This window comes from Oncorhynchus tshawytscha, linkage group LG33 (assembly GCF_018296145.1).
Source record: "Oncorhynchus tshawytscha isolate Ot180627B linkage group LG33, Otsh_v2.0, whole genome shotgun sequence".
Taxonomy (NCBI): domain Eukaryota; kingdom Metazoa; phylum Chordata; class Actinopteri; order Salmoniformes; family Salmonidae; genus Oncorhynchus; species Oncorhynchus tshawytscha.
Genome location: NC_056461.1, coordinates 44312654 through 44327132, shown reverse-complemented (window position 1 = coordinate 44327132; position 14479 = coordinate 44312654). Strand labels below are relative to the sequence as shown.

The window sequence follows — 14479 nt, the reverse complement described above, 5'->3', positions numbered from 1 at the left end:
GGGTGAGGTAACGGGTAGGAGAGACCGGGGTGAGGTAACGGGTAGGAGAGACCGGGGTGAGGTAACGGGTAGGAGAGACCGGGGTGAGGTAACGGGTAGGAGAGACCGGGGTGAAGCGGACTTCATGAGCTGTAACCGAAAAACAACCGGCTTTTGGAGAGTTTGAGCTGAAGGAGAAAGTGGTGGAACAAGTATGATTAGCATCGTTAAGTATCTGGATCGGTTTCTCCGTTAGATAACTTATCCAGAGAAATGTTGAGCAACATCAGCCAATTTAACTGATCAAATCATTTAGTTTATGGTGTGAAAAATTAGCTGGCTGATTGTCAGGCGGTTAACTTACAACATCAGATGAGCCAACGTTAGTATTTGGTGGTCTTCCCCTGCTCAGATGTTGCATCAACCAATGGTGGCATGCTACGGCATTGGCTGTTACGTGGTTAGCTGATAGGTAAAATACCGATCCAGACGTTGTAAGATCTGTCTGGCATCTGCAATGTCTGAGCTCTGGAACGCACCTATTATGTTGTACAGGACAGCGTAGTGACAAATTCAATAAGATTTGCAAGTATGCAACATTTGAGAATAAATCGTTATTATTGATAGGAGGGGACTTGAACATTACTATAGATAATTCAACTGATAGATGGCCCCCAGGGAGGCCAACCAATCAGAATTTGGGTTTAATACTTTTTATTGAAAAGTTTGATCTTACTGATATATGGAGAGAGGTTTCTGACCGAAAGATCATTCACTTGGAGTAATAAAACAGGTTCCAGACAATCCAGAATATATTTGTCTTATATCCAAACTGTCAGATTTCACTGGAAGGCTCTCCCAACAGTGTATGATGGAGGTCCCTGATCTCTCTGTCCCTTCTTGTTTTTTCCACAGCTCTGTGGATTTTGATGAGCAAAGAAAGGATGCCTTGAGCTCGCTCAGCTGCATTTCAAAGTCCTCAATCCCCATCCACTGAAACACAGACAGATCCACGTCACTGTCCTCAAAGTTGTCTGGCTTGATCAAAAATTAAAACATTGGGCCATGTTGCTTGAAATCTGACAGAGAATTCTGACTTCAATTCCCCCATGTACACTCCGATAACGTCAGCACTGACCGTGTGTGGAGTTGACATCCCTTTGAGTTGCTTGAAGTAGCGGAACGTTACATCTTGAATATCCTGCGAGTAGACATTTTTTTAGCTTGGCAACGAATGCCTTCCATGCATGTAACAGTTCCAGGACTGTTTCCCCTGCACCCTGAAGATGCACGTTGAGGTGTCCTTTTATGTCAGTGAGAAATATCAGTTTTATAAGCCAACCCCAAGCTCTGGGTAATTTTGGCCCTTTGGCATCACGGTACCATTTTAACTACAGTAGCATCACGGTACCATTTTAACTACAGTAGCATCACGGTACCATTTTTAACTACAGTAGCATCACGGTACCATTTTAACTACAGTAGCATCACGGGACCATTTTAACCACAGTAGCATCACGGTACCATTTTAACCACAGTAGCATCACGGTACCATTTTAACCACAGTAGCATCACGGTACCATTTTAACCACAGTAGCATCACGGTACCATTTTAACCACAGTAGCATCACGGTACCATTTTAACCACAGTAGCATCACGGTACCATTTTAACCACAGTAGCATCACGGTACCATTTTAACCACAGTAGCATCACGGTACCATTTTAACCACAGTAGCATCACGGTACCATTTTAACTACAGTAGCATCACGGTACCATTTTAACTACAGTAGCATCACGGTACCATTTTTAACTACAGTAGCATCACGGTACCATTTTTAACTACAGTAGCATCACGGTACCATTTTTAACTACAGTAGCATCACGGTACCATTTTTAACTACAGTAGCATCACGGTACCATTTTTAACTACAGTAGCATCACGGTACCATTTTTAACTACAGTAGCATCACGGTACCATTTTTAACTACAGTAGCATCACGGTACCATTTTAACTACAGTAGCATCACGGTACCATTTTAACTACAGTAGCATCACGGTACCATTTTAACTACAGTAGCATCATGGGACCATTTAACTACAGTAGCATCACGGTACCATTTTTAACTACAGTAGCATCACGGTACCATTTTAACTACAGTAGCATCACGGGACCATTTTAACTACAGTAGCATCACGGTACCATTTTAACTACAGTAGCATCACAGGACCATTTTTAACTACAGTAGCATCGCGGTACCATTTAACTACAGTAGCATCACGGTACCATTTTTAACTACAGTAGCATCACGGTACCATTTTAACTACAGTAGCATCACGGGACCATTTTAACTACAGTAGCATCACGGTACCATTTTAACTACAGTAGCATCACGGGACCATTTGAATTATTTGAACACATATCCGTGGGGGAGATCTTCGTGGGCTATACTCAGCCTTGTCTCCGGTGTCCTCTATGAATGAAGTATTCTTCCTCTTCCTCTCCCTCCCCTTCCGGAGGCCCTGAGCCATGCCTCAGGACTACTTGGCCTGTCCCCAGTCCACCTGGCCGTGCTGCTGCTCCAGTTTCAACTGTTCTGCCTGCTGCTATGGAACCCTGACCTGTTCACCGGATGTGCTAACTTGTCCCAGACCTGCTGTTTTTTGATGATCTACTGCACCTGCTGTCTCTAACTCTTAATGATCGGCTATGAAAAGCCAACTGACATTTACTCCTGAGGTGCTGACCTGTTGCACCATCTACAACCACTGTGATTATTATTATTATTTGACCCTGCTGGTCATCTATGAACGTTTGAACATCTTGGCCATGTTCTGTTATAATCTCCACCCGGCACAGCCAGAAGAGGACTGGCCACCCCACATAGCCTGGTTCCTCTCTAGGTTTCTTCCTAGGTTTTGGCCTTTCTAGGGAGTTTTTCCTAGCCACCGTGCTTCTACACCTGCATTGCTTGCTGTTTGGGGTTTTAGGCTGGGTTTCTGTACAGCACTTTGTGACATCGGCTGATGTAAAAAGGGTCTTTATAAATACATGTCATTTATTGAGTAAATTGTAAAACATTTAAACTAAATCATTATTAGGTATTCTGTCTCCATGACACTAGCTGAATGTTTTCTCTCAACTCCTGTCAACTCCTTTTCTTTCAACTCACAACTCCTGTCTCGTTAATTAGAGAGGATCTGTAGAGGACGTAAACACATCACAGTGTTGTTCAATAATAGTACCGTCCTCACGACAAATACTGCGGTTTGAGACATGGAAAATACCAAACGTAACCATGCAAACGAAATACGTTATACTTTGGTTTCCATATTCCACTGATGAGACAATGGCGACACCATGTGGACACGAGGTACAACCACAAACATATCCAGGCTTTATAATCAATCGACGAATCACCGGTTGGTTTAACTAGACTGGGATCGAGTCGTCATGCCTTTTTTCTCGTCTCCACGCTGTTTCAATGGACGCCTTCGACTTGTTTCGTAAACTCGGAGCCGGAGCGAAATTTGATTTCAAGAGGTTTGGTAAAGATGCCGAACGATTTAAGGTAATGAGGATGATGTCCAATATTTCTCTATTCGTGTTCAGCGAGTAGTATTTGAACGCTGCAAAGATTTGAGCGGTTCGTTAGCGTGTCTGCCCTCGATCTGTAGAGACACAGTCTAGCTAAGTTAGCTAGTTTCAGGTTTAAAATGAATACATCTCAAACTCAATGTTTCGTTTATTCTCATAAATTGAAGTCCCGGAGGATATTATCTATGTAACTTTCGATTGTTTTGGTTAACTAACATTATTCTGAACGTTTTGTAGTGAGATGTATCAGGACATATATCACATTAGGATTTAGCGGTCTGGGGTATTGCTAATAGTTGTCTTAGTAGTATACTCTTGTCATTAACAATAGTTATATGTATTTATGGTACGTGTGTGCGTTCCAGGTGGTGAGATCTCAAGAGAAAGATGTATCTGACCACTATGGGATCGACTTTTTCGGGACCGGAACAACCCACGGCAACCAGGAGCAGAGAGCGGAGGAGAAGCAAGACGAGGAGGGAGAGGTAGATGCTGCTGCAGGGAAAAGGAAACGACCGGATGAGGAGAAGACTGCAAAGAAGAAAAAGAAAGATACTCAGGCTGAAGGTAGTATTTGGAGGCTTGTGTTATACAGTGCAGTGAAAAAGTATTTGCCCCTTTCTGATTCTCTATTTTTGATACTGAATGTTAAAACATCTTCAACCAAAACCTAATATTAGATAAAGATAACCTGTGTTTACAAATTCCAAAAAAAGAGTGTACTTATTCAATTAACAAAGTTATGTAACACCCAATGCCCCTGTGTGTAAAAGTAATTGTCCACTTACACTCAATAACTGGTTGTGCCACCTTTAGCTGCAGTGACTCCAACGAAACACTTCCTGTAGTTGATCAGTCCACCTTTAGCTGCCATGACTCTAACCAACCACTTCCTGTAGTTGATCAGTCCACCTTTAGCTGCAGTGACTCCAACGAAACACTTCCTGTAGTTGATCAGTCCACCTTTAGCTGCCATGACTCTAACCAACCACTTCCTGTAGTTGATCAGTCCACCTTTAGCTGCAGTGACTCCAACGAAACACTTCCTGTAGTTGATCAGTCCACCTTTAGCTGCAGTGACTCCAACGAAACACTTCCTGTAGTTGATCAGTCCACCTTTAGCTGCCATGACTCTAACCAACCACTTCCTGTAGTTGATCAGTCCACCTTCAGCTGCAGTGACTCCAACGAAACACTTCCTGTAGTTGATCAGTCCACCTTCAGCTGCAGTGACTCCAACGAAACACTTCCTGTAGTTGATCAGTCCACCTTTAGCTGCAGTGACTCCAACGAAACACTTCCTGTAGTTGATCAGTCCACCTTTAGCTGCAGTGACTCCAACGAAACACTTCCTGTAGTTGATCAGTCCACCTTCAGCTGCAGTGACTCCAACGAAACACTTCCTGTAGTTGATCAGTCCACCTTTAGCTGCAGTGACTCCAACGAAACACTTCCTGTAGTTGATCAGTCCACCTTTAGCTGCAATGACTCCAACGAAACACTTCCTGTAGTTGATCAGTCCACCTTTAGCTGCAGTGACTCCAACGAAACACTTCCTGTAGTTGATAAGTCTCTCACATCAATGTGGAGGAATTTTGGCCCACTCTTCCATGCAGAAATGCTTTAACTCAGTGACATTTTGGGGTTTTCAAGCTTGAAATGCTTGTTTCAAGTCCTGCCACAACATCTCAATTGGGATTAGGTCTGGACTTTGACTTGGCCATTTCCAAAACTTCATGTGTTGCTTTTTGGGCATCTTTCCACAGCGGTGTGTATGTGTGTTCTGTGTGTATCAACTGGAGCAGCTTATTGTTGTTTAAAATGACCCATGAATTAATTCAGCGTTCTGATGGTCCCTGTCGTTTTGTTGTAGTGGCGTGTGAGGAGACCGAGGGCATCCTGTGGACCTCCTCTGCAGACAGGAAGTCTAAAGGCTTGAAGGAGGGGAGGGACAGAGACAAGACATCCATGAAGAGACTCCAACACCTCCACCAAGAGAAGGTACACACACACACACACACACACACACACACACACACACACAGCTCTTCGCTCTGTCTACCTGTTGAATCTCATCTCTGTGTGTTGTCAGGTGAACCGTGTCCGTATGCAACATCGTATCAACGTGCATGGCTGTGACGTGCCTGACCCAGTGTGCACCTTCTCTGAGCTGCAGTCCGAGTACGACCTGAACCCACGCGTCCTCCAGAACCTGTCCGCAGCTGGACTCACCATACCCACTCCCATCCAGATGCAGGCTATACCCCTGATGATGCATGTGAGTACACAGAGATGGATGAGTGTATGGATGTATAGAATGGAACACAGACTGATGAGTATGTGGATATCTGGAATGGAACACAGACTGATGAGTATGTGGATATCTGGAATGGAACACAGACTGATGAGTGTGTGGATATCTGGAATGGAACACAGACTGATGAGTGTGTGGATATCTGGAATGGAACACAGACTGATGAGTGTGTGGATATCTGGAATGGAACACAGACTGATGAGTGTGTGGATGTATAGAATGGAACACAGACTGATGAGTGTATGGATGTATAGAATGGAACACAGACTGATGAGTGTGTGGATATCTGGAATGGAACACAGACTGATGAGTGTATGGATGTATAGAATGGAACACAGACTGATGAGTGTGTGGATATCTGGAATGGAACACAGACTGATGAGTGTGTGGATATCTGGAATGGAACACAGACTGATGAGTGTATGGATGTATAGAATGGAACACAGACTGATGAGTGTGTGGATATATAGAATAGAACCCTAAATAAAATCATTGTATGCATCTCTCTCTCACCCCTCTCCCAGGGTCGTGAGTTGTTGGCGTGTGCTCCGACAGGTTCGGGGAAGACTCTAGCGTTCTGTCTCCCTCTCCTGACACACCTGAAACAGCCTGCTAACCTCGGCATCAGAGCTCTGGTCATCTCTCCCACCAGGGAACTGGCCAGCCAGGTACACACACATATAGAACCGTTTGGTCCATAAACAAATCCATGTCTTGTGGCCGTTGTGCCCTTGGGGTGAGTATAATAATAATTTCCTGCTCTCAATCGCCCGTGCTCCTCTCACCTCTCACTCACCAGACTCTCTCAGATATCGCAATTCTTATTAGCCAATGCCGGCACTTGATCGGGTCCTTGTCACAGGCATTGCAGCTTGGAAGTAGGTTACGCGTGAAGACGGACTCACCGGGGGAGGCAACACACGTCCTCATTGAATTCCGTGGCGCGTATTGAAGATGATAGAACTGTCCACATTTTACTTTTCGTCAGCCGACAAGATGAGTAACGAACACTGTCGATCTACTATCCATCAGAGTACAACAGTTGACCTCGTCTATTGGTCAGCTTGTCCTTCTGTGTGAGAAATACATATTGCAAACATAGTCAGGGAGAGTTGTGGTAACGATAGACCCCAAACTAATACAACCACTATATATATCAAATAACTTTTAAAAGCAATGAGATTCATGCAGCATGACATTTAGCTTAAGCACAGCGATGTGCACACGGCAGTAGGCTATAAACGCAATTGTTATAAAATTACCGGAAAACACCGTTCTCAAAAGTGCACTGCAAATGCCAGGGGTTTCATTTGACAAGAGATGAAAATATCCTTCACCAATGTAGAAAGACGGAAGATCTGAAGATGCAACAACAAGCATGGGTTGTTGCTGTGGGTTGTTGCTGTGGGTTGTTAATATGAGTAGTATTGTGTCTTTGGCTGCTGGACAATTATAGAACATGAGAAATACTGGCTCTGGCCTCTCTCTATCGGCACAACGGGCTCTGGCCCCCCTCTCTATCGGCACAACGGGCTCTGGCCCCCCTCTCTATCGGCACAACGGGCTCTGGCCCCAATCATATGAGGAAGTCTGGCCCCCTTTCAATGGGCTCTGGGAAGTGAAATACTCTATCGGCACAACGGGCTCTGGCCCTCTCTGATCTGGTTCCACATACGGGCTGAAATACTGGCCCCCCTCTGGCTATCGGGCACATCGGGCTCTGGCCCCCTCTACTGGTCGGCACAACGGGCTCTGGCCCCAATGGCTATCGGCTGTGAAATACTGGCTTTCTGGCCCACTCTGGTCGGCATATGACGAAGGCTCTGGCCCCCTTCTATCGGCATCGGGCTCTGGCCCCCTCTATCGGAACAAATCCATGGCCCCCTCTTGTCGGCACAACGGGCTCTGGCCCCCTGAGGAAGGCCTGGCCTTGAAATCTGGCCCCCTTCAATGGCATAACGAGGCTCTGGCCCTACTGGTTTCTCTGGCCCCTCTATCGGCAAACGGGCTCTGGCCCCTCTCTATCGGCCCGGGCTCTGGCCCCCTCTCGGCACAACGGGCTCTGGCCCCCCTCTCTATCGGCACAACGGGCTCTGGCCCCCTCTCTATCGGCACGAGGAAGTGGGCTCTGGCCCCCTCTCTATCGGCACAACGGGCTCTGGCCCCCTCTCTATCGGCACAACGGGCTCTGGCCCCCTCTCTATCGGCACAACGGGCTCTGGCCCCCTCTCTATCGGCACAACGGGCTCTGGCCCCCTCTCTATCGGCACAACGGGCTCTGGCCCCCTCTCTATCGGCATCGGGCTCTGGCCCCCCTCTCTAAACGGGCTCTGGCCCCCTCTCTATCGGCACAACGGGCTCTGGCCCCCTCTCTATCGGCACAACGGGCTCTGGCCCCCTCTCTATCGGCACAACGGGCTCTGGCCCCCTCTCTATCGGCACAACGGGCTCTGGCCCCCTCTCTATCGGCAAACGGGCTCTGGCCCCCTCTCTATCGGCACAACGGGCTCTGGCCCCCTCTCTATCGGACAACGGGCTCTGGCCCCCTCTCTATCGGCACAACGGGCTCTGGCCCCCTCTCTATCGGCACAACGGGCTCTGGCCCCCTCTCTATCGGCACAACGGGCTCTGGCCCCTCTCTATCGGCACAACGGGCTCTGGCCCCCTCTCTATCGGCACAACGGGCTCTGGCCCCCTCTCTATCGGCACAACGGGCTCTGGCCCCCTCTCTGTCGGCACAACGGGCTCTGGCCCCCCCTCTCTATCGGCACAACGGGCTCTGGCCCCCTCTCTATCAAATCTGGCCCCCTCTCTTTCGGCAAACGGGCTCTGGCCCCCTCTCTATCGGCACAACGGGCTCTGGCCCCCTCTCTCTAAGGCACAACGGGCTCTGGCCCCCTCTCTATCGGCACAACGGGCTCTGGCCCCCCTCTCTATCGGCAAACGGGCTCTGGCCCCCTCTCTATCGGCACAACGGGCTCTGGCCCCCTCTCTATCGGCACAACGGGCTCTGGCCCCCTCTCTATCGGCACAACGGGCTCTGGCCCCCCAACGGGCTCTGGCTCTATCGGCACAACGGGCTCTGGCCCGGCACAACGGGCTCTGGCTCTCGGCACAACGGGCTCTGGCCTCTCTCTATCGGCACAACGGGCTCTGGCCTCTCTCTATCGGGAACAACGGGCTCTGGCCCCCTCTCTTCGGCCAACGGGCTCTGGCCCCTCTCTATCGGACAACGGGCTCTGGCCCCCTCTCTATCGCACAACGGGCTCTGGCCCCCTCTCTATCGGCTGTGGGCTCTGGCCCCTCTCTATCGCACAACGGGCTCTGGCCCCTCTCTCGGCACAACGGGCTCTGGCCCCCTCTCTATCGGCACAACGGGCTCTGGCCCCCTCTCTATCGGCACAACGGGCTCTGGCCCCCTCTCTATCGGCACAACGGGCTCTGGCCTTCTATCGGCTGGGCTCTGGCCCCCTCTCTATCGGGACAACGGGCTCTGGCCCCCTCTCTATCGGCACAACGGGCTCTGGCCCTTCTCAATCGGCATCTGGCCTCTCTCTATCGGCAACAACGGGCTCTGGCCCCCTCTCTATCGGCATCTGGCCCCCTCTCTATCGGCACAACGGGCTCTGGCCCCCTCTCTATCGGCATAACGGGCTCTGGCCCCCTCTCTATCGGGAACAACGGGCTCTGGCCCCCTCTCTGAGGACAACGGGCTCTGGCCCCCTCTCTATCGGCACAACGGGCTCTGGCCCTCTATCCTCTCTATCGGCAAACGGGCTCTGGCCCCCTCTCTATCGGCACAACGGGCTCTGGCCCCCTCTCTATCGGCACAACGGGCTCTGGCCCCCCTCTCTATCGGCACAACGGGCTCTGGCCCCCTCTCTATCGGCACAACGGGCTCTGGCCCCCTCTCTATCGGCACAACGGGCTCTGGCCCCCCTCTCTATCGGCACAACGGGCTCTGGCCCCCCTCTCTATCGGCATAACGGGCTCTGGCCCCCTCTCTATCGGACAACGGGCTCTGGCCCCCTCTCTATCGGCATATGGGCTCTGGCCCCCTCTCTGTCGGAAACGGGCTCTGGCCCCCCTCTCTATCGGCACAACGGGCTCTGGCCCCCCTCTCTATCGGAAACGGGCTCTGGCCCCCTCTCTTCTATCGGCACAACGGGCTCTGGCCCCCTCTCTATCGGCAATAACGGGCTCTGGCCCCCTCTCTATCGGCACAACGGGCTCTGGCCCCCCTTCTATGGCATAACGGGCTCTGGCCCCCTCTCTATCGGACAACGGGCTCTGGCCCTTTCTATGGCATATCGACAACGGGCTCTGGCCCCCTCTCTGGTTTCAATGGGCTCTGGCCCCCTCTCTCTATCGGCAACAACGGGCTCTGGCCCCCTATCGGGACAACGGGCTCTGGCCCCCTCTCTCGGCACAACGGGCTCTGGCCCCCTCTCTATCGGCACAACGGGCTCTGGCCCCCTCTCTATCGGCAATAACGGGCTCTGGCCCCCTCTCTATCGGCACAACGGGCTCTGGCCCCCTCTCTATCGGCACAACGGGCTCTGGCCCCCTCTTCTATCGGCACAACGGGCTCTGGCCCCCTCTCTATCGGCAAACGGGCTCTGGCCCCCTCTCTATCGGCACAACGGGCTCTGGCCCCCTCTCTATCGGCACAACGGGCTCTGGCCCCCTCTCTATCGGCACAACGGGCTCTGGCCCCCTCTCTATCGGCACAACGGGCTCTGGCCCCCTCTCTATCGGCACAACGGGCTCTGGCCCCCTCTCTATCGGCACAACGGGCTCTGGCCCCCTCTCTATCGGCACAACGGGCTCTGGCCCCCTCTCTATCGGCACAACGGGCTCTGGCCCCCTCTCTATCGGCACAACGGGCTCTGGCCCCCTCTCTATCGGCACAACGGGCTCTGGCCCCCTCTCTATCGGCACAACGGGCTCTGGCCCCCTCTCTATCGGCACAACGGGCTCTGGCCCCCTCTCTATCGGCACAACGGGCTCTGGCCCCCTCTCTATCGGCACAACGGGCTCTGGCCCCCCTCTCTATCGGCACAACGGGCTCTGGCCCCCTCTCTATCGGCACAACGGGCTCTGGCCCCCCTCTCTATCGGCACAACGGGCTCTGGCCCCCTCTCTATCGGCACAACGGGCTCTGGCCCCCTCTCTATCGGCACAACGGGCTCTGGCCCCCTCTCTATCGGCACAACGGGCTCTGGCCCCCTCTCTATCGGCACAACGGGCTCTGGCCCCCTCTCTATCGGCACAACGGGCTCTGGCCCCCTCTCTATCGGCACAACGGGCTCTGGCCCCCTCTCTATCGGCACAACGGGCTCTGGCCCCCTCTCTATCGGCACAACGGGCTCTGGCCCCCTCTCTATCGGCACAACGGGCTCTGGCCCCCTCTCTATCGGCACAACGGGCTCTGGCCCCCTCTCTATCGGCGGGCAACGGGCTCTGGCTCCCCTCTCTATCGGCACAACGGGCTCTGGCCCCCTCTCTATCGGCACAACGGGCTCTGGCCCCCTCTCTATCGGCACAACGGGCTCTGGCCCCCTCTCTATCGGCACAACGGGCTCTGGCCCCCTCTCTATCGGCACAACGGGCTCTGGCCCCCTCTATCGGCACAACGGGCTCTGGCCCCCTCTCTCTATCGGCACAACGGGCTCTGGCCCCCTCTCTATCGGCACAACGGGCTCTGGCCCCCTCTCTATCGGCACAACGGGCTCTGGCCCCCTCTCTATCGGCTCAACGGGCTCTGCTCTGGCCCAACGGGCTCTCTCTCTATCGGCACAACGGGCTCTGGCCCCCTCTCTATCGGCACAACGGGCTCTGGCCCCCTCTCTATCGGCACAACGGGCTCTGGCCCTCTCTATCGGCACAACGGGCTCTGGCCCCCTCTCTATCGGCACAACGGGCTCTGGCCCCCTCTCTATCGGCACAACGGGCTCTGGCCCCCTCTCTATCGGCAACAACGGGCTCTGGCCCCCTCTATCGGCACAACGGGCTCTGGCCCCCTCTCTATCGGGAACAACGGGCTCTGGCCCCCTCTCTATCGGCACAACGGGCTCTGGCCCCCTCTCTATCGGCACAACGGGCTCTGGCCCCCTCTCTATCGGCACAACGGGCTCTGGCCCCCTCTCTATCGGCACAACGGGCTCTGGCCCCCTCTCTATCGGCACAACGGGCTCTGGCCCCCTCTCTATCGGCACAACGGGCTCTGGCCCTCTATCGGCACAACGGGCTCTGGCCCCCCTCTATCGGCACAACGGGCTCTGGCCCCCTCTATCGGCACAACGGGCTCTGGCCTCTCTCTCGGCACAACGGGCTCTGGCCCCCTCTATCGGCACAACGGGCTCTGGCCCCCCCTCTCGGCACAACGGGCTCTGGCCCCTCTCTCGGCACAACGGGCTCTGGCCCCCTCTATCGGCACAACGGGCTCTGGCCCCCCCTCTCGGCACAACGGGCTCTGGCCCCCTCTATCGGCACAACGGGCTCTGGCCTCTCTATCGGCACAACGGGCTCTGGCCCCCCTCTATCGGCACAACGGGCTCTGGCCCCCCCTCTATCGGGCACAACGGGCTCTGGCCCCCTCTATCGGGCGGCACAACGGGCTCTGGCCCCCCTCTATCGGGCGGCACAACGGGCTCTGGCCCCCCCTATCGGGCGGCACAACGGGCTCTGGCCCCCCTCTCTCGGGCGGCACAACGGGCTCTGGCCTCCCTCTCTCGGGCGGCACAACGGGCTCTGGCCCCCCTCTCTATCGGGCGGCACAACGGGCTCTGGCCCCCCCTCTCGGGCGGCACAACGGGCTCTGGCCCCCCTCTATCGGGCGGCACAACGGGCTCTGGCCCCCCCTCTATCGGGCGGCACAACGGGCTCTGGCCCCCCCCTCTATCGGGCGGCACAACGGGCTCTGGCCCCCCTCTATCGGGCGGCACAACGGGCTCTGGCCCCCTCTATCGGGCGGCACAACGGGCTCTGGCCCCCCTCTCTATCGGGCGGCACAACGGGCTCTGGCCTCCCTCTCTATCGGGCGGCACAACGGGCTCTGGCCTCCCCCTCTATCGGGCGGCACAACGGGCTCTGGCCCCCCTCTATCGGGCGGCACAACGGGCTCTGGCCCCCCTCTCTATCGGGCGGCACAACGGGCTCTGGCCCCCCTCTCTATCGGGCGGCACAACGGGCTCTGGCCCCCCTCTGTCGGGCGGCACAACGGGCTCTGGCCCCCTCTCTGTCGGGCGGCACAACGGGCTCTGGCCCCCCCTCTCTGGGCGGCACAACGGGCTCTGGCCCCCCCTCTATCGGGCGGCAACAACGGGCTCTGGCCCCCCTCTCTGTCGGGCGGCACAACGGGCTCTGGCCTCCCTGGCCTCTATCGGGCGGCACAACGGGCTCTGGCCCCCTCTCTATCGGGCGGCACAACGGGCTCTGGCCCCCCTCTCTATCGGGCGGCACAACGGGCTCTGGCCCCCCCTCTATCGGGCGGCACAACGGGCTCTGGCCCCCTCTATCGGGCGGCACAACGGGCTCTGGCCCCCCTCTCGGGCGGCACAACGGGCTCTGGCCCCCCCTCTATCGGGCGGCACAACGGGCTCTGGCCCCCTCTCTATCGGGCGGCACAACGGGCTCTGGCCTCCCTCTATCGGGCGGCACAACGGGCTCTGGCCCCCCTCTCGGGCGGCACAACGGGCTCTGGCCCCCTCTATCGGGCGGCACAACGGGCTCTGGCCTCCCTCTATCGGGCGGCAACAACGGGCTCTGGCCCTCTATCGGGCGGCACAACGGGCTCTGGCCCCCCCTCTATCGGGCGGCACAACGGGCTCTGGCCCCCCTCTATCGGGCGGCACAACGGGCTCTGGCCCCCCTCTCGGGCGGCACAACGGGCTCTGGCCCCCTCTATCGGGCGGCACAACGGGCTCTGGCCCCCCTCTCGGGCGGCACAACGGGCTCTGGCCCCTCTATCGGGCGGCAACGGGCTCTGGCCCCCGCGGCGGCACAACGGGCTCTGGCCCCTGTCGCGGGAACAACGGGCTCTGGCCCTCTCTATCGGCACAACGGGCTCTGGCCCCCTGGGCTCGCGCGGCACAACGGGCTCTGGCCCCCTGTCGCGCGGCACAACGGGCTCTGGCCCCCCTGTCGCGCGGCACAACGGGCTCTGGCCCCCCTGTCGCGCGGCACAACGGGCTCTGGCCTCCCTCTCTCTCTCTCGGAACAACGGGCTCTGGCCTCCCTCTCCTTTACCCCTACCTACAGTATACTACTGTTACTGTCTTATCTATCCTACCTATTTGTACGTACCTCATACCCCTGCATGTCCACTTGGTACTGGTACTCCGTGTTTTTAGCCAACTTATCGTTAGTCGTTGTGTATTTTTATTCCTGGGGTTATAATTGTTCTATGTTTCTCTCTGCATTGTTGGGAAGGGCCTGTCGGTAAACATTTCACTGTTAGTTTACACCTGTTGTTTACCAAGCATGTGACAAGTACAATTTGATTGTTGCATGTGTTTTCTTATGCTGTGTTAGAATGTTGTGTTGATTGAATGTTGTGTTGTTAGAATGTTGTTGGGTTGTTAGAA

General features: G+C 54.9%; 1 protein-coding gene across 1 annotated transcript in view; it reads left to right on the top strand.

Annotated features, from left to right (window-relative positions):
- Positions 1-3405: 3405 nt before the first annotated feature.
- Positions 3406-14479, top strand: part of ddx52 (DEAD (Asp-Glu-Ala-Asp) box polypeptide 52) — a 37441-nt gene continuing 26367 nt past the window's right edge. The window contains exons 1-5 of the mRNA XM_042311385.1: positions 3406-3551; positions 3943-4144; positions 5451-5578; positions 5670-5855; positions 6416-6559. Of these exons, the coding sequence (XP_042167319.1) occupies positions 3465-3551; positions 3943-4144; positions 5451-5578; positions 5670-5855; positions 6416-6559 (747 nt within the window). The 5' untranslated portion in view covers positions 3406-3464. The remainder of the gene's footprint in view (positions 3552-3942; positions 4145-5450; positions 5579-5669; positions 5856-6415; positions 6560-14479) is intronic.